The sequence below is a fragment of the Thamnophis sirtalis genome, unplaced genomic scaffold (assembly GCF_051295495.1).
Source record: "Thamnophis sirtalis isolate CommonGarterSnake01/CBP01778 unplaced genomic scaffold, rThaSir2_p1.2 scaffold_15, whole genome shotgun sequence".
In the NCBI taxonomy this organism is placed as follows: Eukaryota; Metazoa; Chordata; class Lepidosauria; order Squamata; family Natricidae; genus Thamnophis; species Thamnophis sirtalis.
Window position 1 is genome coordinate 47,566,108 of NW_028261395.1, and position 15,440 is coordinate 47,581,547.

The 15,440-nt window shown below is 62.1% G+C and overlaps 1 protein-coding gene across 1 annotated transcript in view; it reads right to left on the reverse strand.

Moving 5' to 3' along the window:
• KAZN (kazrin, periplakin interacting protein) overlaps positions 1-15,440 on the reverse strand; it is a gene marked incomplete in the record, with an annotated part of 51,023 nt that overhangs the window by 25,033 nt on the left and 10,550 nt on the right. The window contains 1 exon segment of the mRNA XM_087702703.1: positions 7,676-7,883. Within this exon segment, the coding sequence (XP_087558829.1) occupies positions 7,676-7,883 (208 nt within the window).

Here is a 15,440-nt window from a genome sequence, read left to right on the forward strand (position 1 = left end):
GTCAGAGACCCTCCCCCCACAATGCCCCCTGCGACTCCTCCTCCAGCACAGCCAGGGATGAGCCACTGCAGGAACAAGAGTCTTCGTCCCCTGGTGGGGGGGGTCCTTCCCTTTTCACCTGCTGCTCCTGGGTGGCCCCACCCACTTTCCCTCCACAACCACCTTAAAAGCGCATTAAGCCTGGGGGGGGGCACGTGGCAGCTGAAGGGACAGTCCCTGGGTGGGAGCATCGCCGGGCAGCTCTGGGCATGGGAGGTGAAGTGCTGCAGGGGGCAGGAAAGAGACCCAGTTCAGCTGCCGCTCCAGAGGGGGACCTCACCCTCCCACCCACCCACCCAAATTCAGTTCTGGCCCCCGCAGAGCTGCTGCTGCTGGTCAGAACTGGGAACAGGCAAATGGACTCTCTTGGATGATCTGCCTCATTTTGGTGCTGCTTGGAGGAAGCCATTCATGAGGACTAGAGCCTTCCTTGCCTTTCAAGGAGGGCCAGAGCTTCGTGGCTTGACGGTAAGAACGGACGGCCCATGTGGCAATTCACGGCAGCTCTTCCTTTGCCAGAATGAAGCTCGACAGAGGCCCCTCCAATTCCTGAACCGTGGACGGGCCTCGCGGTGCCCTGACTGGGCGAAGGGCTCCAGGGTGCCAGGCCTGACCCAGGAGGGGGCAAGGGGGGGGCAAGAGGAAGGGGCCGCTTTCTGCACCGAGCAAGTAGGGACAGACAGCCGAGGCCTTTGCGGATCAGCCCAGCAAGGCTAAGGACTCAAGCAGAGCCCCAAAGCATCGGAGGTGACTGCTGGCCCTGGGCGGGGGGGGGGGGGGAGGCTGCCCATCACCCACAGCCAGAGCAACAACTCCGCCCCCTCCCTTCCCCCCCCCCGGAGGCTCTTAGGAGGCTCAGCCAACCTTGCTCCAATTCATCCCTGCCTCTCTCTGTGCTCCCCCTGGCCCCTCCCTGCTGGCGGCTTCCACCGGCTCTGAGGGCAGCCAGACCCCAACCCACGAGAGAGGCTGGGATGGCAGAATTCACCCGGATGGAAAAGCAGCAGAAATTCACTGCAGTGGAAGGACTGAGGAGGCGTGGGGGGGGGGTGCAAGGTCAGGAAAGGGTCGCCCTCTGACACCCCCCCCCCCGGAGCACCCCGGCGATGGGGAGATTGATGGGGGAGGGAAGGGGGCACCTGGAGAGCGGAGGGCACAAGGCCACGAAGCCTCAGGGTAAGCGTGTGCCACACTTACGCCACGAGGGGCGGCTTCCCTTGAAGGCCCGGCTGGGATACCCGGAAGAGGGCAGGGATTTCCTGCTGAGCTCTGAAAGGGAAGGCAAAGGAGGAGGAGATTTCTCCCTGGGAACCAGGAGGAGGAAGGAAGGCCCGGCTGGGAAACATCTGTCAGGAAAAGCATCTGGAAGAGGCCCCCAGGGAGAAGCAGGGGCCGAGCCCTCCCCCCCCCCCCGGCCCTGGATTAGAGGTTAGGCGGCTTCACTGGGGACACCGGGGGCTCCTCTCGGCAGCGGAGGGAGAGGGAGGGAGAGGAGTTGTGGCGGCCCAGAGCAGCAGCGCACGCCCGTCCTCCATGCCAAGGCTGAGCGCCCGGCCTCATGCTTGAAGTGAGGCTCTCCACGGAGGAGGAGGCTGAGCAGGGGAGGCCTGTGCCCGGCCCTCGTCCATCGCCCTGCTGCTCAAGCAAAGGTGGGAAGGAAGGCCCAGGGGAGCCAGGCGAGGCTGCACAGGCTGCAGGGCACACCTGGGTCGCGGCTGCAGGTGCAAAAGGTGCCAAGGGCCCTGCTGGCTGCCTGGATTCTTAGGGAGAATCGCTCCCAGGGACTCCTCGTTTTTCTCATTCAGGCCGCAAAATGCAGCATGCCTGAATCTAGCGGAGGTGCCAGGGAGAAGAAGGCAGGGGGGGGGAGACCAGAAGCAAAGAGGGCTCAAAAGGCCCCTCCCCCCAGGAATGCCTCCAACTCGGGGAGAGGACAGGCGCAGAAGCCCCCCTCACCCATTGATCCAGAAGACAGGGGCACATTTTCTCCCAGAGCGCCAAACGTGGGCACCGTGCAGCTGGTATTTACTGCCACTCTGCTGAACCACGAGGCCCTTCCATAATTACCCTGGTGAGCCTTCTTCAGCGCACTAACTGGTACCAGGGGAGGAGCGGCAGGGGTGGCACTGAAGGCAGCACGGCCGGCCAGAGAAATGGAGGCCGGGGGGCCCTGGACATCCCCAGCAGGACAGCAAACTGGGTGGCCTGCACCCCTTTCCCGGGGAGGGGGGGAGGAGAAGAAGGGTGCTGTGTGGGTCCCACGCATTGAAACCTGCCACCTCCAGGGGCCCCTCTGGGGCAGGCTCAGGTGGGCCCTGGTTGGGGCAGCCCCTCTCTCGGAGGGAGGGCTGGAGTGGCCGTGGGCCCCTGGGGGGGGGGAAACCTGACTCGAGGCTTCCAGCTTTCCTTTTGCTGCCCTCCGCCTGTTCCTGAGCTGCCCACAGCTGCTCTGCAGTCGGACAGCCTGGCAAACGTGGCCAAGAAGGAAAGGAATAAACGAACAAACGCCTGGAAAGGAACTCTGCAATCTGTTCAGAGGACTCAGACTTTGAGGGGGGGGGAGCTAAAAGTAAAAGCAGGCGGCCTCGGGGCTCCTCGGGGCTCCTCTCATCGCGCAACAGGCCGGAGTGTGGGGTTCCCCCACAGAGACACGGAATGGGACCTTCAGAGGGGAGGACCCTCCTCCTTCCGGCTCTTGGGCCCGGAGAAGGCTGCAGGCACCACCACAGCAAAGACCTCCGGAGAATGTGAAGAGTCATCAGAAAGGAGAAATAACAAATGTAAGCTGTGGGCCTTTTCACACAAGGCAAACCGAGTCCTCCTGTTCTCAACCTGCGGGGCGGGAGCCCTTTGGGGGTCGAACGGCCCTTTCACAGGGGTCGCCTAAGACCATCGGAAAACACGTATTTCAGAAAAAATACGGGAAGCATAAAACAATTTTATGGTTGGGGGGGGGGGTCACCACAACATGAGGAGCTGCATCCAAGGGTCCTGGGCGTTGGGAAGGTTGAGACCCTTCACTGGTCGAGTGTGTTTCTCCATCCCAGCCGGAGGCTGCCTAACCTCAGCCAGACGAGGTTAGAGACAGACGAGGCTGCCGTCCAGGCATGCCCAAAGGCGGCTGGGCAGGGCACAGGGGGGAGCCTGGGTCACCACCACCAGCCCTCTAAGGCTCCTGCAACCACTGGCCAGAGCCGCTGCGGCTGCGACAGGAAGCCCCCCATGGCCGCTGAGGGTCAGCCACGTCCTCAGGCCGGAACGGGGGTGGCTCAGCTCCCGGCTTTTGGCCACGGATCCAGGACGTCCACCTCCTCCTTGCAGGTTTCTATGAGCCGCTGGACACCTCCTTCCCGAGGGGTTCCTTCCCTCACGGGCTGCTTGAGCCTGGCTGGGAAAACCACAGGGAGCTGCCCCCAAAGGCCCCCTTGCCAGCCCCCCATGCCCTGGCACTCGTGGCCGCCCCGGCAGGAGACTCGGTTCCTGGGCAACAAGAGGTGGGCCAGAAAGGGGAGGGGGGCTTCCTTGACTCCACAGCCAAACATCTGGACGGTTTTGGACCTCAGGTCTCCCAACCGCTCTGGCTGCTCTTCCCCCTCCTCCTCCTCCTCGGACTGAACAGGCGATCAGGGGGGGGCAGGGGGGGAGACAGGAATCTCACCCCCTCTGCCCACCCCACAGCCTAGCCCCAGCTTCCTCACAGGGGAGCCACTTCCCCATCTGCCATTCACAGCCCCTGCCCGAAGAAAATGGATTCCCCCCCCCACAAAAAGGAACCCTCTGTTGCTGAGCAGGATATTCACTGGAATCCCCCCATCCTCGTTATTCTTCAGGATGAGAAGCCCCCTCCTCAGGTGGCGGTGGAGGATTATTATTTTTATGGGAAAAAGAGGAGAGGGGATCCAGGTCAGCCCAAAGGAAAGATGTCAAATTTAGTTACCAATTAAAACTATTTCTTTTTTTTCATAATCATGTTGGTGATTTTAGTCCAGCCTCCTCACAGGAAACCAATCGCCGGGTGGTCTCTTTTCCTCACGCCCTTCCCTTTCAGTGGGCCATCTCCTCAGAAGTCCCAAACGCTTCCTTCCCTCGGACCCCTTCCTCTGAGGGTGGTGGGGGGGAGAGAACACACACACACACACAAAGACACACACACACACACACCCGTTTAATTGCAGTCTGGCGTGCCAGGTTCCTATTTCACTTGAAAAAAGGGGTTCAAAGAGGAACAGTTTTAGATTGGAACAAAAAACGCTCCTGGCCTTTTTCACGTTTTGATGCCCAGATGTGTCCTTCCCTGGGAACAGGACCCTGCCGGGTGGGTTTTCGAGGCAACAGGAAATGCAGGCCGGCCTCTAAATTGAGCCAATGGCAGCAACTATGAGCCCGAGTGGGGGCTCTGTCCTGGGAGAAGAGCCCTGTATCAATGCACCACCTGCTGCCCTCCAAAATACCTCAAAGCAGGTAGACCACAGATCCCATCGTCCCCCAGTGAGCAGCTGCTCTCCGCCCTGATTCCCACTGGGGCAAAAGGATCAGCCCCAACCGGGCTCCCTCCCTGCCCCCACAGACGCCTGAACTCCCCCTCCCCATATTTGCAACTGCTTCCAATTTAATCGGGGCCTGCAGATTTAATTAACGGGCTGTGTTTACCCCTTCAGAGCACCTTGTTAGCGAGTGGCTGCGCCAGAGTGCCAGGCTCTCTCAGCGACACGAGATGCCAATGCCGAGGTGCCCCCCTCTCCCCCCCCAAAAAGCCAACGGTGGCCACGTTTTCTCCTGGGGCAGCTACCTCAAAGCAGCCCCCCCAGGAAGAGAGGCCGTAAGAGAGGAAGGGCAGCTGACACGAGAACACAAACAGCACAGGAACCACATTGGGCCCACTGGAATGAATCCCCCCGTTCTTCTCCTTCCCACTTTGACTTCTCTGCAGGGGGCGAGGGGGGCTGAGAGGGGGGTCTTCTGGGCTGCTAAAGGCCGCAACCCAGCCGGGAGCGAAGGCTTTGCCCCCACGTGGGCCTGTGAGGAGGGCAGGGCCTCTCTTCAAAGCAGCCCCGCGTCTTTCTTCAGGCCCGGCTCCTGGCCCTCCCCAGCCCCCTCCAGACCGTCTCAGCCTGAGGCACCCAGGGGGAAAGGAAGGCGAAGCAGTGGGGACTCAAAGGCAATTGCCCACTCCAGCTGTGCCGGATCAGGGTGGGGGGGGTGGGCGAGGAGGAGTGGGTCGAGGGCAGCCGCTTGGAGCTGGCACAGGTGCACCTCTCAGGCCAGGAGTGGTCAAGAGCTCAGCTGTGCCACCCGCAATTGGCCTTGAAAGAGCCTCTGTGCAGCTCCCAGAGACCCCCGACCGATGGTGCCCAGCCGCAGTCTAATGCCCAGATTGGCCCAAAGACAAAGAGCCCCCAGACTCAAATTCTATGGGGGGGGAAAAACCCTTTTCTTACACACGGCAGGCGCTTCCCTGCAGGGCCTGGCAGAAGCCCTGGTGTCCAGGCCAGAGTCACACAGCAGGCTACGTCCACTCCTCACAAATCAAAGGGCAGCTTGACCGGAAATCAGATGACCTCAGGCTGCCTGTGCCAGCTGCCAACCAGGGGAGCCCGGCTCACCAAGGAAGGGCCGGAAGGTGCAGAGGGCAGCCCCCACCACGGAAGGAGTGTCCCTGGGCCCCAGGAAGGGGGGGAGGGGGCCAGGAGACCCCTGCCCCCTGCCAGCCCCCAACCCTTTCTCCCTCCTTCCCTTCCCAGGCAGGAGGCTTCCTCCCCATAACTGGGGCTGGGACGGAGGGAGACGCTTCTGAGTGGGCAGAGAGCAGCTTCCCTTCAGATAGCCAGCGGAAGGGAAGGGTGGAAGTCCGGGCGGATGGGCCGAGGGGCAGGATATTCTTCTGTCATTCTGGAGAGCCACCCCCCCCCCCAATGCCCTTCTCCCTGGAAGGGGGCTGGCAGGATCACCCTTCTCTCTTTTCCTCACACCGAATGGAAACGTGCAGGAAAAAAGCAGAGCTGGGAGAGCAGGATAATGGAGCCTTTCCTTCCTTGGAGGGCTGGGGCTTCTAGGGTCTCCTCCTCGTGGCCAGCTCTGGCCCCCAAACGTCACAGCAGGGACTTGAGGAGGCCACCAATTGGCAACTAAGATTTGGCGATACGATTCCCGAGGGCCCCCCAACCCCTTTCCAGGCTCAACCTTCAACCAGGGGTCTCTGCTTGGTGGGGGGTGAGAGGGTGCATATGATGCCCCTCCCGACTCTCTTGGCCCTTTAAAGAAGCAGTGGGGAGAGAGGAGCCCCACCCCCACCCCTTGGGAGGCAGCCTGTCCACTTTTGAACAGGCAACGAAGAAAAGACCAGAGGGCATCATCAGAGGGCATCGGGACTAACATGCCGGACCCCCCCTCCCACCAACCGTGCCCCACAGGCTCAGTGGAGGGACTGGAGCCTGGCCTGCCCCACCACCCACCCTCCAACACATCCCCACTGCAGTTTAATGGGTGCTGATGAGCCCTGGCACGGAGCAGACCTTGGAAAGGGCCAGGGGGGGGGGGATGCCAGACTGCAGGGCACCCGGACCCTCCTAACCCCTCCAGCCGCAGCAGAGGGCCCCTTCTCCTGAGGCTGCTCCGGCTGATTTCGGAGGGGGCTGGGGGCGGATGCCCACCTTGTGCCAGGGGCCTCAGCCACTTAGCTCCACGACCATTTCCTGGCTTTGCTTGGGGGGTGGGGGCAGCGATCCCCCTCCCACACACATTTCTTGCAACTGCTGCGGCTGCCGCATGTTCCACGAGAAGCCCCAGCCGAGACGCCTTCGCGGCTCCATCTGCCAAGTCCTCCCCTCCGCCCTTCCACCCCCCCCCCCGAAAATCCCAGGAAGAGGCGATTTCCTAAGCAGATCCAGACTTGTTACTAGAAAGAGGAAGAGAAAGAGGGGCAGAGCCTTCCCTTCGCTTCCAAGCGGGATAGACACCCAATTCAGGCCCTCCCGGGTCTTGGGCGGGGAGGGGCCTCCCTTCGCCTCCCAACCGCTTCCCCAGCGGCTCCTCTGGACGTCGCTCACTTGCCCCCCACGGGCACTTTGGTGGGGTGGGGGGGGGCAGAAGCCAGATGTTGCTGCCGCCGCCACCACCGAGGACCTGAGCCCCATGACGTCATCGCTCCAAAACCCTCCTCTGCACAATCCCCGCCCCCCGGGGGGGCTCTTGGCTCTCCCTCCGAAGAGCCCCCCCAGCTCTGAAGGCCCCTCCGACGCCGCCCGCCCGGGCGCCCCCCGCCCGCCCCGAGCCCCGGCCGCTCAGCCGGCCCAGCCCAGCTCCAGGAGCGGCACCGGCGGGCTCTCTCCCACCAACCAACCCTCTCGGCCAAGGGCCAGGTCCGCGGGAAGGAGGAGGGAGGCAGGCAGCCCTTCCCCGGCTCCGCCCGGGAGACAGGCCGAGCAGCGAACCCGCGGCCGGCCGGAAGATCGCCCGGCCGAGCCGGCCGCGAGCGGAACTCCCACCCGGTTGCAGGTCGGCCCGCGAGCGGCTGGTCCCGCGCAGCTCCCCTCGAGAGCGCGGCGCAGAGACGGGCGCCCGCTGGGCAGGCGCAGAGCAGCCCCCGTGCCCGCCCGCCTCCCCCCGTTGCCCCTGGAGGGCCGAGCGGGGCGCTTACCTTGCAGGCTGGGCTGCGCGGGGTCCGGGCCGGCTCCGGCCATCTCGGCGGCGCAGGGGGGCCCGTCGGCGCTGAGCTCGGCCAGTCTGCGGCTGGCGGCGCCCAGCTCGGCTCGCAGGGCGCTGACCTCCTGCCCGGCCGCCTGGAGCGCTCCGTCGATGCGCAGCGCCAGCTGCTGGTTCCCCTCCATCACGCCGGCGATCTTGGCCTGCGGGGGGGACAAGGCGGCAGGCTCAGCCTCTGCAGCAGCCGCCGCATGGCGCGCCCGGCCCCGCCGTCTCCGCCCGACGTTCCCGGGGCAGCGACGCCCGCCCGCCCGCCGGCTGGGGCTGCTCCCGAGGCCGGCGGCGCGGCTGGCAGAAGCGCGGCCGGGGCGGGAGGCGGCGGGAGAGGGAGAGAGCGGGAGGAAGAGGGGGGGCACCGCAAGCTCCGCCCCCGGCTCCGCCCCGCCGCCCGCGGCCCCCGCCCCTTCTCCGGCCTGGCCAGAGCAGCCGCCGCCGCCGCCGCTCCCCGCGCCCGGGCTCTCTCCGCGGCTGCACCTCAGCGGCCAGGCGCGGCGAGCGGCCGCCGGAGAACTCCGCGGGGAGGGCGGCCGGCGGAGCAGCGACCGCTCTGGGTCGGGTGGGCGCCCGGAACAGACGCGCGGCGTTCCCAGAGCCGCGGAGGGGAGCGAGAGCGCGGCTGGCCAGTTCGGACTCGGAGCTCCTCGGCTTCTCCGGAGGCCGGTCGGGAGCGGCCATTCCCGGCGATGGCGCAGCAGAGACCCCGCCCACCCCGTTTGCCCCGAGCGAAGCCCCCTGCGGCCCCTCCACGCCGCTGGCAGCCCCGGGAATTCGCGGACTGCCTGTTCGGGCAGGGCCTCCCTGAGCCCATCGCGCCGGTGCGCTTCGGTTGGCTGACTTCCCACAACACGCTAAAGCCAGCCCTCCGTTGTCAGAATCCCCGAAGAGAACCGGCCGTGATTGAGTCAAAGGGGGGGTCCGATTCCCCTGCTGAGCCTCCTCCGGGGTGGTTGGGTTCCCACAGCACAAGGGTTGGGTCGGCCCGCTGGGGTCCTGAAATTAAGACACTGGAGACCCCACCCAAGGGTCTCTGGCTGCAGAGGCAGGACGCGTCTACCGCGACCCCAGTTGTGAGCTGAATTTCCTGAAGGAAGGTGGGGGTGAAGGGAGCCAGGCTCGATTTTAGGACCTTTTCCCCATGGTTGTTAAGTGAATCACACAATCACTGACTGAGCCCCCAGGCTTTGCTTGCGGGAAGCTGTCTGGGAAGGCCACAAATGGTGATCATGTGACCCAGAACCTGCCCACCCAGACCCCCCCTCCTCCTCCCAACCCCCCCCCCCTGGAATTCCTCCCCTTGGAGCAGAACCCATTCAGAAGGGGATCCTTCAGAAGAGGCGGCCCTGAACTCCCGAGGAGGAGGCTGCTCGGAGGGCAGATGAGAGGAGAGTGAAATGCAGCAACACGGACACCACTCGCACAAGGACTTCGCTGCCATAAAAATGCAAACAGGCCACAAACCACAATTCCTCCCCTTTTGAGGCTTGGTTCACGCATCACACGCAGTCACAGCAACATTCGAGGGTTGCAAGCGGGTTCAGTTCACTGAATGACGGTTTCCGAGCGTTGCACAAATTGGTCCAGACCTAAGTTAAGGAACGCCACCACAACCAGCCCCTGTGACGCCTGTGCCTCCCTCTCTGGCTCAGCACAAGAGGCGCCTCGGCCCCCTCGACTGACCCACCCCCCCAGGCCGCGTGACGAAAACCTGCCTTTGAACTCCAATCCTCTGAACCCCAATATCGTTCATCATTCATGTCATAAATGCTTGGCATTTGTAGCGGCCAGCTAGTGTTGGGCAAGTCAACGGTTGGCAGCCAAATAGCCACGCCAGGTAGCTGGCAGCGGGGTCCCTGGCCGGCAGAGGGAGAGCCATCACTGGCCCTGGAAGGGGCTGGGCCTCAAGGAGGAGCTGCTGCTGCAAAGAGCCCTCCCAGCCTTTTGGGGGGGGGTCTTTCTGCACGGGGTAGAACCCCCCTTCCCCCGCTTAGGAGGCCTCCCACGGAAATTCACTACCAGCCAGCACCAGGTGAGGCCCCCTTCAATGTAACCCTGACCTGCATTTTCTGAGACCCTCCAGCACGGTCCCACGATCTCAGCCACAGTTGGGATAAACCTGGCTCGGTTCAAGCTGGGACGATCAGTTACGCCCGAGAAAGCGTTTCTCTGCGTCTGGGTTCACACGGTGATCCTGAGCTCCAGTCAGGGAAGCATTCACACAACACACTGAACCCTCTCACAAGAGACCTGCTGGCTGCATTCGGATAACGTGCAGAGGCTGGTGGGGGCTTGTGTAAGTTACGATCCCTTGTGCCAATGCAGCCTTGCACCAACACCAAAGGTTCTGCAAGGAAAGCCTGTTCCCGCCATGTGCCCGAACGAACCACCTGTCGCAGCGGATGGAAATGGCCAACATCACACAATTGACCATAACACAATTGGCCCCCCAACCTTTGGGGCACCAGGTTCGATGGGAGGAGGCTTTTCCATGGACGGGAGGGGCCGTGGCTTCACATGCTGCCTGCATTCTGCTGATGGGGCTGCGCTTGTGTGTGCAGCCTGGTTCCTAGAATAAGCCGTGGCCAGGTGCCAATCCACGGACGAGGGAATGGGGACCCTGAGCTACAAAGAGGGCTCCGTTTTCTCTCAGCCTTCCAGCATGTTGGGTGCTGTGATCCCTCCCGCCCCTTTGCTCTCTGGCTGGAGGTGCCCCTAGCCTGCCCCCCCCCGGCCCCGAGTGCGTAGAACCCCTGCAAGGGTTCCTCCAACGGCAGCCCTTGATGGGATAGAAGAGTGAAAATTATGGAATGCACAGGGGAGTAATCACATCAACCGCCTAATTCCTTTTTAATTAAGCTTACATTGAGATTAAATGAAAATACATCAAGTTCAGGTTTCGTCCAGGCCCATTGAAGGATACCAAGGACGGGCGAGACAAGGTGGGCGTGACTGGCACGAGGCCGGATGGGCTTTTCTTCCAACCTGCGCATTCCCCCTCCGTGGGCAACAGGCAGAAGGTGCGTTTAGATGTGTTTTATCACTCAACCAACTGCTTAAAATGCCAATGCTAAATCAGGTGGGCATTCCTGGCAGGCAGTTGGCAGGGGGCTGCCCTCTCCCCACAGCTGGTGGACGGACAGGGAAGCCACCTTGTGCGCCTCTTCACCAGCTTCTGCTGAAGCCCCAGAGATGCCAGCCCTGCCCTCCTGCCCAAGAGTTTGGCACCCGGTTTGCTCCCATAGTGCTGCTTGGCTCACTTATGCTTGAATGTAGCAGGAAAAGTGTGGCGGGGGGGGTGAGGTCTGCTGCACCCCAGTCAGAGGAGGAGGCCCCCACCCAGCCCACCCCAACCCACAAGGACCCCCAGCCTCTCCCAGCAGCCTTCAGCCAAGGCGGATCCCACCTGCAGCCAGGCTCCAGCATTTGGCCAGATGAGGCTCGCTTGGGGCGTCCCCCCCCCTTCTGCTGCTCCTTTCTGGCCAGCATCTCAAGACTTGGGGGAGCCAATGACCAGCCCCCCCCCCCACTAAACTCTGCCTGGATCACCTGCAGGTCCCCTTCAGGTGGTCCTCCGGAGGAGATGGAGCCCCAGGCGCATCCGGGTGTCTGTTAGCCCCTCCTCTCCTGCCCAAGGTGCTGCCCCTCGCCTCCCCCTCCCCCTCCCCCTCCTCTGTGGTGACTCAGAGCTTCACCGTCTTCCTGCTGAGTGGGGGCAGAAGAGATACCTGCGGTTACCCTGACAACGGCCATCTTCCCATCTCTAGAGGAGCACTAGAAAGGGGGACCATCTCCCCCCCCCCCCCGCATGCAGGAGCGACCCCTGTCCTGCCACTCCCCTCAGCAGGGAGAGCGACGTGGCCAAGGGAGCCTCTGTGGGCTACAGGAGGGCTCCTGCCCCACAACTGGGGAGAAGGGGCTTCCGCTGCTCCCTTCAGCGGCCCTGGGCTTTCGCACCCCACCACAGTGCAATTGACTTCCAGAGGGGACCCCCTTCTTCCCACCCCTCCGCCCTCTCATCTCTAAATCAAGGCAAGACCACCCCACCCCCACCCCCAGTCTCTTTCCTGAAAGCCTGGCAAAGCGAATTCTCCTTCCTTGACTGGGATCAGGGCAGGGGGGTGGGGGTGGGGGTGGGAAATGCTGTTTATCCAGCAGGGGGGAGGGGGCTCCCTGGCTCCTTTGCCTGACTGGCTTTGTTTCTGCACTGCAACCCTGCTCCGAGCAGAGGGCCCGGCCAAGGACTCCTCCTCCTCCTCCTCCTCTGAGCAGAGTTAATGGATTCCCCCCTCCCTTCTGGGAGCCTCCCCTCCCCCTCCCCTCCCAATGCTAACAATGCTCCCCTTGGGGGGGTGGGGGAGGGTTCTATGCATGCAAAACATTTGCTGGGGATCCAATGGCAGCGGCCCAGGGCAGCTTCTGCTGGCAGGCAGCTCAACCGCCACGCTGGCCGGAGGGGGAAAGGGGGGTGCTGGGCTCCCTTCCCCTGACCTTCAATCCAGCTGGAATGCTTTTAGGAGCCCCCCCCCCCCGCTTGGCCAGAGCCCCCCATCTCCTAATGACATGAAGGATGGACTGCCGCTGTGCAGTATTTCTGGGGCTGGCCTGGCAGGCTATCCTAAAACAGCAAGAACTCCTTCCAAAATACAGGCTGGATGTTTGTCCGTTGGGCCTTGACCAGGCCCGGCCCCTTAAGACAAAGCCACTGCCCCATTCCCATGGCTGAGATGGCCAGGAGCAACAACCCCCTTCCCCCCATGAAGCTAACGGAAGCAGCTAAGAGGAGGCCGAACCGGGGAGCCCAGCGCCCAGCTCCATTCTGGTCCATCAGCTGCCCTTGCCAAGCGGGCTTCCCCCACCCCCAGGGCCCCTGGACAGGGCTGTGACCCCAAAACTCCTCCTGGCTCCTGGCCTGCCTCCCCCACGCCTGGCCTGCCCTCCCCACCCCTCTGCGGGTGCAATCCAACAAGCCCTGTGTGGGGTTCAGCCATCCTGTGGCACCTGCAGCTGACCTTCCCCATGAGCCAACCTCCCCTCTGTCTGCAGCTCCTGCCCCCCCCCCCACCCACCGCCCCGGCCAGCTTGGGAGCTATTCTGCACGCACACAAACACACACTCACACACACACGCACACACACAGCCTAAAAGGCCCAACAGCCTCCCCGGATGCTGCAGCAGAGCTAGCAAAGCCCCCCCCACCCCCACCCCGTCCTCTGCTCTCTGGCGTTTCCATAGAAATAAATGTTTGTTTCCATCTGTTTCTGCTGGAGCTGCCCCCCCCCCTTGCCAAACAGCTGCCGGCTGCCTCCCAGCAGCCTCAGGCAGCCTGCAGAGGGGCCCAAGGCCCCAGAAGGGCCAGATTCCGGTTCCCACTGGCCCGAGAGGCAGGAAATGGGGCTGCAGCCATTGGGGGGGGGGCATTCGGCCTGACGGCAGGAGGCATCGGGGCCACTTCCTGGGCTCGGACCCGGGGACGGAAGGTGGACCTCTTCCATTATTTATCAAGATAGCAAAGCTGGAAAAAGAGGCCCCTCCCTCTGAAAAGCCCCCCCCCCTGAAGACCTGACCAAACTGACGGGAGGGAGGGGGGCAATTCAAGCCTCCCCCCCCCCTGGGCAGTGCAGTGGGAGACTTTCAGGGCACACAGAGGCCTTGGCAAAAGAGCCCCCCTTTCAGCCTTGAGCATCCGCAGGGCCTCCGCTCACCAGAAGGCCGGAGAAGAAGGAAGTGCCCACCCCCATGTTCCTACCAGCCTGGCCAAGATGCCCCCGGGAACCCAGCCCAGCTTCAAGTTGCCTGGCATGTGCCCAGAGCCCCCCACCCGAGACCCCATCTTGCTCTTCCTTTGCAAGCCACCTCCCTCTCCTTTCACATTGGGGTCCGATTCCCAGAGGCAGACAGCTCATTTGGGGGGGGGGGGGCTTTCTCTCCCTGAAGAAATTTTGGCTGCAGCCCACGGTTCTCCCACGAAAACATCGCCAAGGTTGCCACAGGAAGCGCTGTGCTCCCGTGTGGCGTTCTTCACACAACACACACACCGCTGGGCCCCCCTGTCCCTTATGGTGGGGCGAGCAGCGGGTGGATGTCTATGGTGCCTCGGGGCAAAATGATGTGGGGAAGAAAAGGGGGAATTTGTCTGTAAGAGTTTTCAGTGCTGTCAACGAGGCCCTGTCTTCAGCCAGCCCATAATACCGCTGGCTCACCCAGGAGTCCCCCTCCGAGAGTGGGACTGCAGGGCGGTATCCTGCCTGGTTACCCTCAAGGCGGGGAGCTCAGAACTCAGACTGAGGGTCCGATGATGCCCACCCAGTGGCCTGAAGGCTTTTCGGATCGGCTGCCTTAGATCTTGCAGGGGGGGGGGCATTGGAAGGAGACCCACAAGCGGCTCTATCCTCCAGAGTGCCCTGGGGCATGTGGGGCCGCAGCACCTCTCCAGGGCAGAGGGAGGTGGTCTTTCCAGCGGCCCCCTCCCCAACATCTTGGGGACCGAACCTGGGCACTGCTGAGGGGGTCTGTGCTGCACCGTGGGGGCCTCTGAAGCAAGCCCCACCCCCAAGTCCCCCGTGGGTCTGCCTGACTGGATTAACACATGGCGTTGATCATCATTCACGGTCTGATTTTACCTACTCTGCTCAAACCTGAACCTTGCTCCTCCTAGTCCACCCCCCAAGTGGGGAGCCCTTTGGACCCAATTTCCTGGTGCCTGCCTGCCTGCCGGGCGCTGGTGGCTGAGTGATCTGGAAGCCGTCCCAGATGGAACGGTGGCCTGCCCCTCCCTCTTGCTTCATCCTGCAAACCGGGCAGGTTTTTTGGGGGGGGGGCGGGGAGGTGCAAACCTTCATTGTGTTGTGTTTCTGTGCAGAGTTTTGCCAACAAGGAGATGGATCCGTGCAAGGGGGGGGGGATGGGAGAAACAGAAGTGGGATCTGATATCAGACTCTTCATGGCCAGTTTTTGTTTTTCTCACAGCCCAAAGGTGGACTGAGATTGTGGGGGGGGGGGGAAATGCTGCACCAGAACGGGAAGAAACACAAAAAGGTTGGAAAACAGCAAAAGTGTTTCCATGGTGGAATCATGGTGGCCTTCAGCACCTGTGCTAGTGAAACAGGAATGTAGGAACACTGGAAGCCGCGAAGGAGCCAAACGCCTGGAATAACCGTAGGGCCTAACGGACGGAGGGGCCAAGGGGGAGATTTCGATCATGCAGATGAACAGATCAAAAGGTCCCGTCCCCCCCCCCGGTGACATCCGCCTTTTCTCCCCCTTCAATTCTGACAGGCAAAAATAAAATAAAATAAAATCCGCTAAGGGTACCAAGGAGCCCAGCTGGTTCCCTTCTGCCCTCCCTCCTCCTACCGGCACCTTTATAATTAAAAGCCTCAAAAACAGAGAACGAAACCGTTTTTGTTCTGGTCTCCAGCAACGGAGAAGCAGCAGCAAAAAGGACGGACTATAAACCACGATGCAAATAAACTTAAGCCCCACCGCAGGTTTTGCAGCCTGCTTGCTTAGAATAAAACTCTTTTAATCAATTTATTTATTGATGGGATTAAATAGGGACTTATTTATTGGGATTAAATTAATCAGGATTAAAACAGGCTCTTGAGCCCCCAATGATTTAGACCACGTGGATTGCAAATATTTGTATGTCTCTGTAATGCAAATGTGATGCTTTGTGCCAGGATATGATCACTAATAGATCACAT